A 17177-nucleotide genomic window follows, 5' to 3' on the forward strand; every position below is an offset into this window, starting at 1 on the left:
GGGTTTGGGGGTTTGTTCGTCTTTTGCTATCTCTTGGTTTTCATATCTGTTCTCTTTCAGTTGTTCACCAAGCTGAAGTGTCCAGTATATTTCTCTCCCTCTCCTCCATCAAGGGATGGTAAATGGATTGTTCTGTCATATCTCAAAATCTTCAGTAGGGACATAATCACATCTATAAAGTTGACTTTGAAGTCTCAGGTTCAGAAAGTTCTCCTTACTCAAAATGAAGAGCTGATACATTTTCCTTTTAAAAAAATAAATTTGGAATCTGTTTTCTGATTACTAGTAGAGCTTTATGTACAAGGCCTTTGATTCTCTCTATTAATACCAGGGCCTTAGCATAGTCTTCTGTTGAAGTAAAGGCTGAAGGCCTGTGCTTCAGTTTTATTTTTGGTTTCTTGTTTGTATTAAGATTAACTTAATTTAATATTTAAATAGAGCTTTATCTGAACAAAAAGTTCCACCTACGAGGCTCAAATGCTCATCCAAATCTTTGAGGAAAATTTGGATTTTGTGATCAACTGCTGATTCACATCTGGGTGTGATGTACTGACCCAATGCAATAAGGCAATGGCATTACTAGGCACTAATAAGCTTAAATAAATCTCATGCTTACAGGGTGCACCAAACAGGGCATTAGAGTGGGCAGCTGTTCTGTGTCCTGTGTTTTGGAGAGGGGAGGTGCAAGAGTGGAATGAAGGTAAGGGAACAGGAAAGGATATCTCCAATAGAATAAACTCTTCTTGATTCGCCACAGAAAAGTTCAGCAGTTTAACACCTGGAATGGTTTATAACGTATCAGTCATGCAAAAGCTATTCAAGATAGAGCGATCAAATAATCCTTGAGATGTGGCTCCTGCCAGAGAATAGTCTAATAAAAAGAAGGGCCGTGTAGAGAAAAATTATGTTTTCAGAAAACAAGTCTCAAAAGTTCACTGGGGTGAGGGACGACTAAATAGGGATACAGTAGGTCTTTTTGGGTTCTACATAAGGAGAGAAGATCTGCTGCAAGATTATTTATGACTGAAGTCCTTTCCATACATGGAGAGATAAACATGCAAACAATTGTAATAATATATGTATACATTTGGGGGAGGGTGTGTGTAATTACACAAACAAATGGAGGAGCCATGTCTTCCTCCATATGATACAGAATCCAACCTTCTGGTTAACAGTACAGAACCTTCTACTACTGTCTTTTAAATAGCTGAAAATGGAATCTTATATAAAAAGAACGTAGGAAACTTAGGAAACTATTAAAAGCTAAAAAGAGATCAATGAGGCTGCAGCATGAAGCATTCAGTTCAGGAAATGACAAATTTAAGGCTGTGTGTGAATGTATGCATTATGATAGCGTAATACCTAATAAGACTTTCTTCATTATGTTGATAAAAGAATGATGCAAACTGAATAGCAAATTGTTCTAAAATCCAGTCACTGGCGATGTTGTACGTGTACAGTGAGCAAGACAGGACCTGCCGCAAGAGGAAGAATGCTCTTGTGAGGAAAGCACTGGACTGGAATCCAAGAGAACTTGTTTTTTTGCTGCTTCTGTCAGATTTCCCATGTGACCCTGTGCAAATCATGCTGTTTTTCAGTCTCATCTATAACATACAGCTATCTGCAAAGTTTGTTTTCTAACGTTTGTGAGGCATTTATGCTATGTTGGGTGCCACAGATGTGTCAACAAAAAATTCTGTATTCGTTTTAGAGTTTGGATGGTGTGCAGTAAATAAGGCACGGGGCCACAAAATGAACAAGGATAAAAAAATATTCAAAAGCAATCTCTTTCACTATGCACCATCCAGTTTATGCACTGAAACAGGCAAGGGTCCTATGGAGAAAACAGTATATAATCAAGCAATGAGATACTGTATTGTAATGCAGTCTCACAAGATGCCAGAGTTGTTCAGACAACTTCACCTTTGCCATTTTCTGATTTTTTAGAGCTTCACTTTGTAACTTTAAGCTTCTTCTAGATTGCTCTAGACAAAAAACACACATTGTTTCTTCATGTGTCATTATGGTTAACTATTTTAACAGTAATTGTTCCTTTACAGTTTGTCACAAAATATGTATATAAAGGGTTTACATTAGCACACAGCATTCTTAATTCAGACTTCTTGTTAATGAACTTGTTTATTTCTCTATGTACATTACAAATAATGCTAACAGAGTGTTTCTAAACATCAGTATGACAAATATAGCACAGTATACCAGATAAAACAGGTAATTTCTTTTCCAAATAAAGTGGCATATGTTTGTTTAGCTTTTAACAAATATGCCACCTTCCCTACATTACAGCATATTTAGGCATTGAAATAGAACTGGACTGCTTTATTTCCGCAAGGGCCAGTAGATGGAACAGTTCCAGAGCTCTTACCAACACAAAAAAGTTCAAACACTTGTCGTACGAGACAATTAAGGGGTGATTTGATTACCATCTATAAGTATCTACATGGAGAACAAATATTAGGTAATGGGCTCTTCAATCTAGCAGAGAAAGGTATAACACAATCCAATGACAGGTTTCAGAGTAACAGCCGTGTTAGCCACAAGTACTCCTTTTCTTTTTACAATCCAATGACTAGAAGTTGAAACTAGACAAATTCAGACGCAGGGTGGATATGATTTAAATCACTAATCAGGAAGATTCAATTTAATCATGGATTTCTACATAAAAGTGCATTCTTGTTGGTTATTATAAACTTAATACATGTTCCTCTACCTGTGAAGAATTTCATTAAAATATTCCCAAACTGAGTCTCTTTTATGGCCTGCTACCATTATAGGTTTTCCCTTCTAGTGAAAGAATGGTATGGCAGATCTCAAATCAATGAAGGCTACACTCAGAAAGACCTCAAGACTTCTGGAATACGCTGCTCAAACAGTTTTACTTCTGTTACTACTGCCTGTCCCTCCCTTCTCACATTTCTCTCCAGACTTCTTCTCCTTGTCCAGATCTATTCCGCCCCCAACAATTTCATTGAACTTTCTGAAATTTTGCACTTTTAGAGAGAGGTAAGGGATTGACTCTGTGTACACAAACTTGCAGAGGGACAATAGGGTTGAGGTTATTTCTCACCTCTATATATTATTTATTTTACAAAAATTTTCTGTTAACAAGCATGTTATCTCTGGAGACACAAATACAGAGTTGGAGAACTGCAAAACTAAGCATCTCGGATGGTATCTTCTAGACTGAGCACTGAGTCCCACTGGGTAGACAGAAAGATTAACCTAAATAATCTATACAGATGCCCCTGGAACCCCATAAGATTGGGTCTCTAATCCATGAACTATTGGAACTCATTTACAAAAGTTTTCTTAAACATTACATGACTATATTGTATCATACTACAGAGTTAGAATTTATCATCCCTATTCTATGATGAGATATCTAAAGATAGATACATTATAGCTCAAAGATTGCTTTGAGGGAAAAAATCTTCTAAAAAAATCTGATTTAAATAAAAAATCCAATATTTTTTATTTAAAAAAAAATCATTGATTTTTATCCCCCTGTAATCAGACCAAAAATAAGGTGTAAATTTCTAACAGCGAGCGTAATTAATCATTGGAAAAAAAAGATCTACCAAGAATTCTCTATCACTGACTATTTTAAATCAAGATTGGATATTTTTTCTGAAATATATGGTCTATGAATTAGTTTGGAGGAAGTTCTACAGCCTATGCTATCTATGCCAGAGTTAAGACTAGATGATCAAAATGGTCGCTTCTGGCCTCAGAATCTTTGAATCCTGCTGAACTAAACCTTAGAGAGTGTCAAGATAAAAAAGGTTACATGCTTGAAAAGGCAGCTTATGTGATTTAGAACTGGGACTCCGAATCTCCCTATTCACAGTATATGAATAACTCCTAGTGATTTCAACAGAGTTAAGTCATTTGTATCTTGCAGCCAAGAATCTGGGCCCTGGGATTTTATCTATTGCCACAAACACTGCCTGCATATATATTAAGTTGCATTTATAATTATTATTCTCTTATAGTCAATATTAATTTTAAAAACATACCTGCTATTTGTGCCAATCTATCATGAAGTTTATATAAGCTGTTCATCAGACTTCTTTCGTTTGCCTGGAATTAAAAAAGCTGGTTAACATTAAGAATTTACAGCTTCACAAGAAAAATTCATTTTTCATCTACTGAGAACGTAAAGCTATTTACAGTAAAATAGTATTTTATCTACAGAATTAGATAAGACAGCCAAATGGTGTTTTGTGCATCAAAAAGACAGTATCAACTGATTTTGCATTTATCTGTATCCATTCAAGGTATAATCTTTTATTGAGCTAGTTTAAACTAGTTCTTAGAATTAGAGAGGAAAATTATAGGAAACAGATTAACAATTTAGGTGGTTGCACTGTTCTCTCTAACATAGTACTAAAACAATACCCCAGAATGGTCTTAATAGGTATTAAAAACTTGGAGGTGCTAACTTTCACAAAAAATTTAAACAAAGCCCCTGGATATTTATTCTCATTAAAGGTCCTATGACACTTTAGGCAAAACAAGGTACATTAACCATCCCAGATGAATTTCTATTCAACTAACTATGTTCTATTCATGGGAAATTCAGGCCAAAATTAGACTTTTGGAAAGGCCAGAACAAAAACTCATTACACTGGAGACCCTCAAACTTGACTGACTTATTATGCATGAAAGAAAAGCTGTGGCATCTAAAGTGTAAAGGTGGGAGGAAGAGACAATTCTAGAGGCAAAATGATCTTGTGGACAAAGGAGAAGAATAGGAGTCAGGAATAGAGAATGATGCAAATTGAATAGTGAATTATTCTAATATCTCTTGTTACTGCAGGTATGCCCAATTTGTGTGTGACCTTAGGCACATCATTTAACACCTGACTCAATTTTTCTAACTGTACAATAGTTTTAATACCTCCTTTGCAGGAATTTTATAAGACTGAGTTATTATTAGTGCTCGTAAAGTGCTTTGCAATTCTCAGATAGCAGGCACTCTTTAAAGTGCAAAATGTTTAAGTGTATGTGGTAACTAAATACTTTTCAAAAACATTTTATTCTCGAGCATATAACTTGTGTTTTCTACTTCACCACCACAATATTTTCAATTTAACAATTAGCTCAGGCATATGAGGTTTAGAGTAGAACCTCATATTTTTGTATATTGCAACATGAAGACTAGTTTTTGTACTCTTCATTCTCAGTTTCTCAAATCTGAATTAGTTTAATGAAGGAAAAATACGTTCAGATACTTATATTCCTTTCTCCTACTTCTGACACAAAGCTCTGCACCTAGGTGATTACACAGTAACTTCCACCAATTCAAAAGATTTAATTTAATTATTTTTTTTTAAAGTCAATAGTGCACAGACATGCCCACACAAGTTTCAATCTCACCCCTAACATAGATGAACTGATAGAAGCTTCATGTCAGACCAGTAGTTACCATCTCTCCACGAATAAAATTTTGCAAGAGTAGTAGTGTTTATCCTTCAGTCCAGGCCAGATTCAAGTATATGCAGAAAGTCTACTTAAGTTTCTGCAGTTTACAGTGAAATCATCATTTGTATCCAAAATTAAAAAAAAGTATGTAACTTTCTGGAATTTTGCCACAGAAGTGGCTGCACTTCAACAGTGTGTGTTGTGTAGCATCTCACCACAGAAATGGATGAATTTGAGCAGTTTGGACTACATAGTCTTTTGATCCCTCAGAATTAAAGATGTTCTATTAGGATGAGTTACTTGTCAGTAGCTGCATATATTATGTCTGTACATCTCCATTTGCAGCATGTAAGCTGTGCTATTAGCGCTGAACTATTTAGAAAAAAAGCATCTAAACTATTTAGAAAAAAAAGCCTCTAGAGAATATTTTCTGGAAAGCCAGTTTTGTAAGTCTTCCGGGCATGATGCAATGTACACCTTTTCTTTGATGGATCATGAAGACACTGGCATTGTTGGGTAGGGCCGGGTGTAGGACTTCGGAGATTGTGCATGTGGTTAATTTCAGTTACATTTATGTTGTTGCTGTACATGATGGATTTATTTTAACTTATTTCTTAAAAAAACTGTTAAGTGCACCCAGAACAATGGATTGGGGTTCTTTTATTACACTCTGTATACATCTAAATAATATCTCATGAATATTTTATCAGTAAGCCACTAGGAGAACGAGTGAAGAGTAATTAAATGAAGACTGAAGATCTATTTCCCTAAATAAGCATGACAGTGAGATGCCAAATAAGATACGGAAGGCCTACCATTGTCAGTTGTAATGGAGATTTTGTTCAGTATCTTGTTAAAGAAGTCCATTTTCACTGCAGCATACATTAAGCAGCACTCCTTACCAAAGAAAGTTTATCAATGCTTGAAATAATGAAGGTACGAACAGAAAAGTTGAGAATTTCATTGTTACTGGAGCTCTTAAATGTAGTCACAGTGCAAGATTCCTACAGACAGAAGCATCAGATGTCTAAACTGAAATCACATTCTTATTTCAGAAAAGAGAAGACGGATTAGTTTTACATAATCTGCAATGGTTGAATGACTTGTTGGCTTTATTCAACAACCACAAACTAAATGTAAAACTTCAAGGGTCAAGGAATGATTGTTATCAAACACAGTGGCTACTAAGATTATGAAGAGAAAGTGGAACTACTCAAGATGACTGATACTGGAAAAAGAAAAAGTACTTGTGGCACCTTAGAGACTAATCAATTTATTTGAGCATAAGCTTTCGTGAGCTACAGCTCCCTCCACTGAATGCATCCGATGAAGTGAGTTGTAGCTCACGAAAGCTTATGCTCAAATAAATTGGTTAGTCTCTAAGGTGCCACAAGTACTCCTTTTCTTTTTGCCAATACAGACTAACACGGCTGCTACTCTGAAACCTGATACTGGAAAGGTAAAATACTTCTCTTCATTGACTAAACATCTGAACAATTCAGCATTCATGGACCGGGGTGGCAACATAATAATGCACTAGACATTCAGATGTAACTGGGAATCTTACCGGGAGTTTAGGATCCGACAGCTAGAAAACATGTAATGACCCAAGAGCCACACAGGATCAAATACCTCCAAATACCAGATTTCAAAAACTTTTATCTCAACAACCTGGAGATGGAGATTGTCAACTTCCTAGAGAATATTTTATAGAAAACCAAGTTTGTTTATTTCATTTCCCAGATGGAAAATAGCGAACATAAAACAAAAATCAACTTACGAACAAAGTTTGGCACTTAGAACACACTGTTCAATTCTTTTATTTCTATGGGAAAAAGAAGCCACCTATAGCTTTGTAGATGATCTCTTGTTCAAAGTACTTGTGAGAACTGTTTTCATGAATCAATTTAATGTCTGACAATAACAATCAATCAACAAATGATGTGGATTAGAAGGAGGGGAATTGGAGAGCATAACCCTTCTGGCTAATGAACAATCCATAGTAATTCTACTCCATACTAGAAGGAAACTGACAAGATTCCCAGAAGGAAAGGGAAAAGCCTAAGGGACAGGATGAGAAACTGAAAACAAGTTCTTGGGTTGTCAGTCAAATCTGGTGCCCAAGAGACTATAATGTCAAAAGAATCGTGTCTCTTCGTGCAGTGCTTATGGGCCTTTCTACTGGACTGCTTGGAAGAAGGCATTCTGAGGGGAAAGACAGTATCCTGCAACATCAGGCCAGTATTTCCAAGAAGATTGCATCAGTCAGAGATCTGGTTGCCAACTTCATATTACAACATACAGACACCTCAGAGTAGGTCCACCTCAGAAATTGTTGTCCCAGTTCTCTAGCTGAAAAAGTCAATATCATGATGGAAGAGAACCAATGTGGAATAGAGGGACAAATTCTCTTCAGTGAAATCCACCTTCTGAAACCCTTCCTCATGAACCAAGATCAAGGAGCTTTTTCAGAAGTAGAAAGAGCTTAATCTCCTGATATTTCACACAGGTTATTTTTTTCTAACTTTAAAACACTATCCAAGTCAGATTTGGGTTTTACAGAATTAAGCTTAACAACCTGAAGACTAATACAATTCTTTCCAGGATTTTACAACACAAGCACTGCAGCATTTTTTTTACATTCTTTCAATCCTATTTGTTTTAGGTGTAACGTAACTAGCATTTTTAAGCTAATAATGGTTTTAGTTCCTAGGTCTTGCAGTAGCCATTTGTGTAACATAACAGTAGCTTACTTAATTTTCTCACTGTCCTGTATGACACAGTGACCTCTGCTAAAAGCATGGAATACATTCCAAAATTTCATACACCTTAATAATTCTTGGTGTTTGCAATGACTTCATACAAATATCTAACAAAACATAAATCACAATGTATTATAATCATATTTACTTACTTTTATTTCTTCAAGCTGCTCACTGAAGGGATTTTTAACTATTAAGGGTAAAAAAAACTTCATTAGTTCACTCATTGTCTGGCTTGTAGATGGTAATAAAATATATCACTATTATAGTCTCTTAGCACATAAAATTTCATAGTGTATAAAGGTAATTACATAGATATTTTTAGGGACAATCCTATCTTTAAATTTATGCTAAATGAGAATCAGCTACAGCAGCAGTTTATTGGACTAAGATGCAAATTCTGTCATCTCAGCAGCTAGGAGCTATAATTAGCCATGTAGCTATTTAAACTGTTTTCAACAACCACCTCAATATGAATATAAAAATAAAGAGTGGTTTAGCAAACCCAAAACAAACTTCAAAAGTGATTCAACTATTACACTTAAATAACGGAATTTTGAGGAGCTAGACATTTTCACAGTATATAGTGTAAACAATGCAAACGTATTTCAACATGCATTCTTATTCAATGAAAACCCCTGCATGACAACATCATACCCCTCTCAAAAGCATTTCTTTAAGAGACACTACTTTGAGAGATTCTCAAATGAATAGGGAAATATAGGTCTGCTTACAAACAGGAAGTAACGTATTTTTGACAGAACAATTTTCACAGTTCATTTAAGCTGCAGTTAATCTGCTTTCCCCGGCTACAGTGAATGCCTTTGGAGCCAGAAGAAGCGGATTTTAGACAAATTATAACCAGAAATAAAGTACAAATTTTGAATATGGAACATTCAAGGGATGTGGTGAATTCCCCATCACTTGAAATCTTTAAAGAATCCAAAGTATAAAACAGGATTACTCAGGTGTGTAAACTGCAACATTTGTGTTTTTTTAAAATGCATCATCACTTTGCTACAAAATCTAAATTTTCATTTAAAAGGTGAAATCTCTAGACCTTCTGTTTACAAAGAACTTTAGAAACATTAGCCAAACATTAATTGGTGCAGCCCTTTCCACCCGCATCTGTAGACACCTTGAACCTTTTCTGGGATATGTGAACTGCCCCCATTCATACCTGAAGTCCAATGGTAATTTCAAGTGTGAAAGTTAGCTATTTCACTACTGATCATTTTGGTAAAAACAGAGTGTTAATGTTCTCTGTCACTGTTTAATGTTGTGGCAAATATTTAGAGTATAGTGGGGCATCATCTAGCTCCAGTCAAGGGTTTCTGGACCAAGGAACAAGAAATTCAAACCCCTTATGACTGAAACTTAAAGTGACTGCTGCTTCTGCCCAAGAAAGGAAGGACGGGTGAAAGAAAAAAAAGAAAAAATGCATCACAGTATAAAACTGAACTTAATATGAAAGTGAACACAACCAAAGAATATTTTAGTGACTGAACTAGGGTCTGGGTCAATAAGGGGGGAAAAGGACAAGTGCTACAGAATTCTATGCACTTCCCATAATTTAGGCCCAATTTGCTAGATGGGACATGAGTATTTTCCCTTAGCCAAAGTAGGTGAATCTTACTGTTTGTGAAATAGAGATTTCAGCACTGGCAGGAGCCTGTGAAAAAAAAAAATGCAAGATTCTCCATACTACAGTCTTCAATATTTCCATGCTTTCTAAGCCCCTCTTGCACAAAAACTGTCAATTGTTCCAATGCATGAAATGATCAAAGTGGAGGAATTTAAATTAAGGTAATTTCATTATCTCCTCCAAATCTCTGTGTCACTGTATTCCAGGTTACAGACAATCATGTAAGTACTTGTGGCACCTTAGAGACTAACCAATTTATTTGAGCATGAGCTTTCGTGAGCTACAGCTACATACGGTATGCATCCGATGAAGTGAGCTGTAGCTCACGAAAGCTCATGCTCAAATAAATTGGTTAGTCTCTAAGGTGCCACAAGTACTCCTTTTCTTTTTGCGAATACAGACTAACACGGCTGTTACTCTGAAACCTGTAATCATGTAAGTGTGACCCATCTTAATTCCTAGATGTATGACCTTGCATTTGGCTATATTAAAATGCTCAATTTACCAAGCAATTCAGATCAGTCTGTATAACTGATCTGTCCCCATCATATTTACCACTTCTCCAATATGTCCTCTGCAAGTTTACCAGCATTGATTTTTACATTTTCTTTCAGATCATTCATGAGGATACTGAATTGGGCCAAGCAGAGTCTACAACATGCCATTAGCAACACCCTAAAGGATGATGATTCTCCTTTTACAATTACTTTTTGCAATCTATCAGTTAACCAGTAACCAGGTTTTAATTAATTTAATATGGACTACATGGATATTATATAGGGCTAATTTTTATCAGAATGCCATACAGGACAAGTCAAATACCTTACAGAAGTTGAAACATTATGCTAACAGACAATTTATCAACCAAACTTGTAATCTCATAAAAAGACCTATTTTCCTTATAGCCTTGTTGATTGGTGTTACACTACCATCCCTTTAATTTTTTTTTACTGATTACAACCAAATCAGCCTTTTTCATGGTTTTGCGCAGGATCTACATCAGGATAATCGACTTAGTCAGCCGTGTCACTCTGTTTACCCTTTTTAAAACAATGGCCTAACACTAGCTTTGTCCCAGTCCTCTGAATTTTCTCAGTGTTCCAATAATTGTTAAAAAACAACATTAATGGTTCAAAAAGCTCCTTGACGCTTTTTTTTTTTTTTTAAAAGATTTTGGAGTGCAAGTTATCTTGTCCTGACTACGTTAATAAGTTTAACCTTATAACTACTGCTTAGCATCCTCCTAGTTACTAACAGAAGAGAAATTATTTCCTTATCACTCCAAAATATGAATCCTTCATTCTGTTTCTCTCCAAATACAGAACAGAAATATTTAATACTTCTGTATCTTGTATCCTCCCCTTAATCTCTGTACAAACCTCCCAGAGAGATCATTGGGGATCTGTTGTGGATTGAAGAAAGTATGAAATCCTTAATTTATATCCTGACCCCCAGACCATCAACATAGTATCTGCCCTCTCCTCTCGAGGAATTTGACAGCTCTTCTCGAGACTGATCCACTGGCGCAGGGATTGTCCATCAATCTTTCTCCACACTAAGCTTATTGTTGGTGCTTAATTATCAGTTTCTGCAGGATTACAAGATTCCATCTTAATTATGTTTCTAATTTTACAGCTGTGGAGATAACTTTCCAGGGTGTGAACACAATGGAAATTACTGCAAGTGTCATCTTCCTAAATCAGCTGACAGACCCAATGCATCTGATTATGACAGCTATACCCAACTGCAGCAGAGTATGGTATCAAGACAGTTTCACTGTTGTTTGGAACCCTATGGGTACTACTTAAACTAATCAGAATCATGCCAATTTTATTCTGCTACTGGGGGAAACAATCGCCTGGAGCAAACAGACGTACAGGAGTTGTGCGTGTGTGTGAGGAACTCCCCGAGACAGACTGGGGAAACGGATGAGGAAGCTGCGTTTACCCCAATACACATAATATTAGCCAGCAGGTTCTGAGCAAAAGGGAAGGAGGAAAACCTCTCTCCCTCCCAGCAGCCAGGGGATGGGGCCTACAGATATATCAAACATTCAGCCAAATAAATTAAAGTCTCTGAGCAGATCCAAGGACAACATTCTCATAGGAAATTCTATTTAGGATGGCAGGGTCACTGCCCCTAAACTTTACTGGAGTCACCACACACATCCTCTCTTTAGTTTATTTCTCTAACTAGTAGGTATCCAGTAAGCCTTGGCTGGGAACCCAAGAAGGAACTGGGAGGCAGGGCCAGCCAGCAGACCACTGGTAAAGTTTTCAAAAAAGCAACTTAAGCACTTTTGAAAATTTTACCCAATGGCAATTAAAGTAAAGGAAGAAAATGAGATTGGGCAAAAAGGGGGGGGAGGGAGGGAAACAGGCCTGTAAAAGAGACTCTAGTCTAGACAGCTGTTATCAGAGGAATACAGCTCAACAAGAATGTCAAGAACCCTTACATCATGCCTTACTGGAGGACTAGGCTGAAAACATGAATTGCATTTCACTAGAAGTCCCTAAAAGGTTTAGAACCTAAGAGAGTTACTTAAGAGAGACTGCCTCACTCCCTGTGAAGCAGAGATCAGCAGAGGCACCTGGCCCAGAGCCCCTTTGATATAAAGCAGGGTTATTTTCTGCGGCCCGCCAGCTCCTGGAGGCCCCCCCAGCATTTACCTAGAGCAGCTCTGACCCGGCATACACCAGGGGCAGGGCAGGCTCCCTCCCTCCCTGCCCCTGCGCCACTCCGGGAAGCAGCCAGGGGGAGGTTCCTCATTCCCAGCCAATGGGAGCTTTGGGGGAGGTACCTGGAGGAGCGCCCAGGGCAACACACGGACCCCTGTGCCCTCCCCCAGCCCCCGCAGGTCCCAGCTGCTTCCTGGAGCAGCGCAGGGGCAGGGCGGGCGGGCAGGCAGGCAGCCTGTCCTGCTCCCAGTGCGCACTGGGCCGGACCCGCCCCCCAAACTCCTCCTGCAGCTGAATCCCCTGCCCTGAGTCCCCTGCCGCACCCCGCATCCCAACCCCCTGCCCTGAGCCCCCTGCCGCACCCCGCATCCCAACCCCCTGCCCTGAGCCCCCTGCTGCACCCCGCATCCCTCCTACACACCAACCCCCTGACCCACCCTGCACCCCAACCCCCTGCCCTGAGCCCCCTGATGCACCACGCACTCCTCCTGCACCCCTTGGGGGCAGGGAGGGGGCAGAGTTGGGGTGGGGATTTCAGGGAAGAGCTAGAGGGAGATTTGATGAATATCTATAAGCAATCTTTGTGTGTGTTTTTAACTTATGGGATAGATATCTAAAGCCTAAGACAATCATAAAAACTGTAAATGCTTAATAAAAAGATGAAACTGTAGGCAAATTGCAGAGGTTTATGAACATGAAACGGAAGTCATAACTTTTCAGGTGATGAACCTCAATTATGGAGCTCACTCCTGCCAGACACACATTACAGGTCCTTCCACATTCAGACGAAATGCAAAAAACTCATCTGACTTGGCTTTTCACCCAAGATCTTCAGACATATGCACACAAACAAAATTATCTGTAAAGGATATATTGAATGAGTTCTCCACAGTGGACATTTTCTTCCTCTCTGCATAGTAGTAAGAACACTGCTGATGCTCAAATAAAGTAAGATGCTTTCTTACCAGGAACACCCTTATCACCAGCCTGGCACTAGAATCACTGGGTTTAGCTAACGTACAAGAAGGCAACAGAAAGAGAACTGGCTCTCCTACAGCAATTCGCACCAGATCGCTATACCACATCCTGCAGATCAAACTGAGGTGACCATTACAGGCTAGGCAGACACAATACTACAGCCCCGCTAAACTCCTCACCTACAGTAAACACTTATTTTAAAGATTTTTTTTTTTTTAAATCAAAATCTGTCATGGTAAATGGCAGGCAAATATTCAGAACAGTTTTGCAGAGCAATTCTTGCAGTTGCAGTTAGGATTTTCAGATTCTTGGATAAGTTTGTCTTTGGGCCCAGAATACACTGAATTTGACACATTTTCCATCCATTTCTGAAAAGGGAACACCTGAGAGCAGACCCTCCATTTCCATGCATGAAATCTTGACCTGCTAAAATGATCTGCTGAACAATTATTTCCTCTTACCAAACTACTGTAATGTAAGCAAATTTCTTTCTGTCCATGATAAAAATAGGAGCTTCTCTCACAAAGATACTGGCTGTTCAGAGACAACACCATAAATTATTACTATTAGATTATCACCTTTGCATATTGTGACATTAAGAACAGCACAAGTGCAGAAGGCGAGTGGCACCCGGATAACAGCTAATGAATTTCAGATGGCTTAACCAGTTCTACTTTACCCCAATCCTTTTTAATGCCATGAAATGTATCTGATAAGCGGCATGCAAGGTATCAATGAAAAGCTCATTACTCACTAGTTATTAATATCATCATATAACGTAGGTGCAAGCAACTGATGCAAACAGCTTGATGTAAACTGAAATAATAATTCTTAAAATATCTTTGCCAGCCAAGCAGGAGTTACCCCACCCTAGACAACGGAATGCAGTTTCCCCACCTAGGTATTAATTCCAAAGTACTTCGAAAGGCAATGAGAATGCATTTACATATTGCATAAACATCAACCTAACAAGGGATGGAGGCAAACCTAACACTATCACAGAGAGGGAGGGGACTAACAATCATATTTCTAATGTTCATTTAGTTGCATGAAGGGGCAAGAACTAAATTATTTGCATTTTAGCAGACAATCCCAGTGGAAGCAGCAGCAGTAGAAGCTCCCTAAAAGTGGGGTGGCCACCAGCACTGGAACCATGGCTCTGCCCCCTGCGCCACCCCTTCCCCCAAACCTCCACTCCTGCCCTCCCCACACTTTTAAAAGTGATGGGGCCATAGCCCCAGCACCCTTGAGCAGCCGCAGGACACTTCCTTCAAAGCAAAGTCCAAGTAGCCTAACTCACAGTTGTATTTATTATCTGAAGGTATCCTTCAGAAGAATCTATTTCAAAGATTCAATGTAAAAAAAGTGGTACAGAATCTTAAATTATCTGTCTTTCACCTAAGACTACAAAAGGTGCCAGCCCTTTGACTTTCGGGGATAAGTCCTGACCCAGCAATTCCATCAACCATCTTGTAAAATCTGGTGAGGATTTTACCTTGACCCAAGTCTAGTTTGTTAAGTTTTAGATACTAGAGGCATTTTATCTTTAATTTCTTTTGTAACCATTTCTGGCTTTAATCCTTATACTAGTACTCATTTAAAACCTAATTTCTTTTATTTTTAATCTAAACCAACCCAGTACTGTGTTTGAACTGAACTGTTTGGTAACTCCAGTTAAAATAACAAAACTGTTGATACTGACTCTTTAAAGGAGCAATGAACTTTAAAACATTCCTCTAATTGTTCCAGAGCAGGGCTGGACATTTCAGAACACATTTTGGGGGAAATCCGGGGTTGGGGAGACAGAGTCACCTTGCCAGTTGTTAACCAAGGCTAGTGAAACCAGTGGAAATCTATGGTATTGCAGGCCCTCAAAAACAAAACAATGTAAAACTTTAGAACCTACTAATCCACTCAGTCCTACTTCTTGTTCAGCCAATCACTAAGACAAACAAGTCAGTTTACATTTACAAGAGATAATGCTGCCCACTTCTTATTTACATCACCTGAAAGTGAGAACAGGCATTCGCATGGCACTTTTGTAGCCGGTATTGCAAAGTATTTACATACCAGATATGCTAAACATTTGTATGCCCCTTCATCTTCAGCCACTATTCCAGAGGACATGCTTCCATTGTGATGACGCTCGTTAGAAAATAACGTGTTAATTAAATTTGACACTGAACTCCTTCGGAGGGGGGAGAATTGTATGTCTCGTCCTCTGTTTTACCCACATTCTGCCATATATTTCATGTTACAGCGCTCTCGGATGATGACCCAGCATATGTTTGTTTTAAGAACATTTTCACTGCAGATTTGAGAAAACGCAAAGAAGGTACCAATGTGAGATTTCTAAAGATAGCTACAGATCTCAACCCACAGTTTAAAAATCTGAAGTGCCTTCCAAAATCTGAGAAGGATGAGGTGTGGAGTATCTTTCATAAGTTTTAAAGGAGCAATACTCTGATGCCAAAACTACAGAACCTGAATCACCAAAAAAGAAAATCGACCTTCTGCTAGTGGCATCTCACTCAGATGATGAAAATGAACATGTGTCAGTCCGAACTGCTTTGGATCGTTATCAAGTAGAACATGTCAGCAGCATGGATGCGTGTCCTTTTGAATGGTGGTCGAAGCATAAAGGGACGTATGAATCTTGTGACATGGGCTACAACAGTCCATGCGAACGCTTGTTCTCATTTTCATGTGACATTGTAAAAACAGGAAACCGGCAGCATTATCTCCTGCAAACGTAAACAAACCTGTTTGTCTGAGCGACTGGCTGAACAAGAAGTGGACATGATGAAAATGAACCTGCTCTAAAGTTTTACATTGTTTTGTGTTTGAATGCAGTTTTTTTTGTAATTAATTCTACATTTGTAAGATCAACTTTCATGATAAAAAGGTGAATTGAAAAATACTATTTCTTTTGTTTTTTTACAGTGCAAATATTTATCAAAAATAAATATGAAGTGAGCACTGTGCATTGTGTTGTAATTGAAATATATTTGAAAATTTAGAAAACATGCAAAAAATATTTAAATAAATGGTATTCCATAATTGCTTAATAATGCAATTAATCGCGATTAATTTTTTTAATCACTTGACAGCCCTAATTTTTATGTCTTATCTTGGAAAAAAGGTTCAGAGTAACAGGGAGGCTGAAGCATAGGACACAATATTTGAAATAGTGGCATCACAGACAAACCATTGGTGCAGTCTTCTCATTGCCAGAGGTTGGAAACAAAACCAAACAAAAAAAAAAATATTTAGAATTTAGGCATTTTATTTTTTAAGAGGGAAACTGCTGCTACCAAATATTCCTATTTTGTTTGTATACAGTAGTCAGGATCAAGTACGGTTTCCTTCTGATGCTATTGTGTTTAAAGAGCAGTCATGTTAATTTCATTTATTCCTGATTAACTAACCTTAGACTTGTAAAAAGGAGAGAAAGAGTTGCAAGACAAGTTTAAAATTAACAAAGTATTACAGGTTATATAAAACAAGAGTAAACACATACAGGAGGACAAACTTTCTATATATAGGAAGAATATGAATTGAAATGGATAGATACACAAAAACTGAAGAAAGATTCTCTCTGATCTCAGTTATAGCTATTTTGAAAGTCATTTGTAACATTAGTAGGAACAAAAAGAAAAGGAGTACTTGTGG

At 37.9% G+C, this 17177-nt stretch overlaps 1 protein-coding gene and 1 long non-coding RNA gene across 3 annotated transcripts in view; one reads left to right on the forward strand and one right to left on the reverse strand.

The window, feature by feature from the left end:
* LOC142070602 (uncharacterized) overlaps positions 1 to 162 on the forward strand; it is a 32999-nt gene extending 32837 nt beyond the window's left edge. The window contains exon 5 of the long non-coding RNA XR_012666475.1: positions 61 to 162. This is a non-coding gene — a long non-coding RNA (uncharacterized LOC142070602). The remainder of the gene's footprint in view (positions 1 to 60) is intronic.
* The window catches only part of LEMD3 (LEM domain containing 3), an 83795-nt gene that overhangs the window by 30887 nt on the left and 35731 nt on the right, over positions 1 to 17177 (reverse strand). Inside the window, exons 2-3 of one of the 2 annotated variants that reach the window (XM_048835899.2) lie at positions 8357 to 8394; positions 4035 to 4098 (exon numbers count right to left, since the gene is read on the reverse strand). The exons of the other annotated variant lie outside the window; for it this stretch is intronic. Coding sequence (XP_048691856.1) covers positions 4035 to 4098; positions 8357 to 8394 — 102 coding nt within the window. The remainder of the gene's footprint in view (positions 1 to 4034; positions 4099 to 8356; positions 8395 to 17177) is intronic. 2 annotated transcript variants of the gene reach the window in all.

The sequence above is a fragment of the Caretta caretta genome, chromosome 1, assembly GCF_965140235.1.
Source record: "Caretta caretta isolate rCarCar2 chromosome 1, rCarCar1.hap1, whole genome shotgun sequence".
NCBI lineage: Eukaryota > Metazoa > Chordata > Testudines > Cheloniidae > Caretta > Caretta caretta.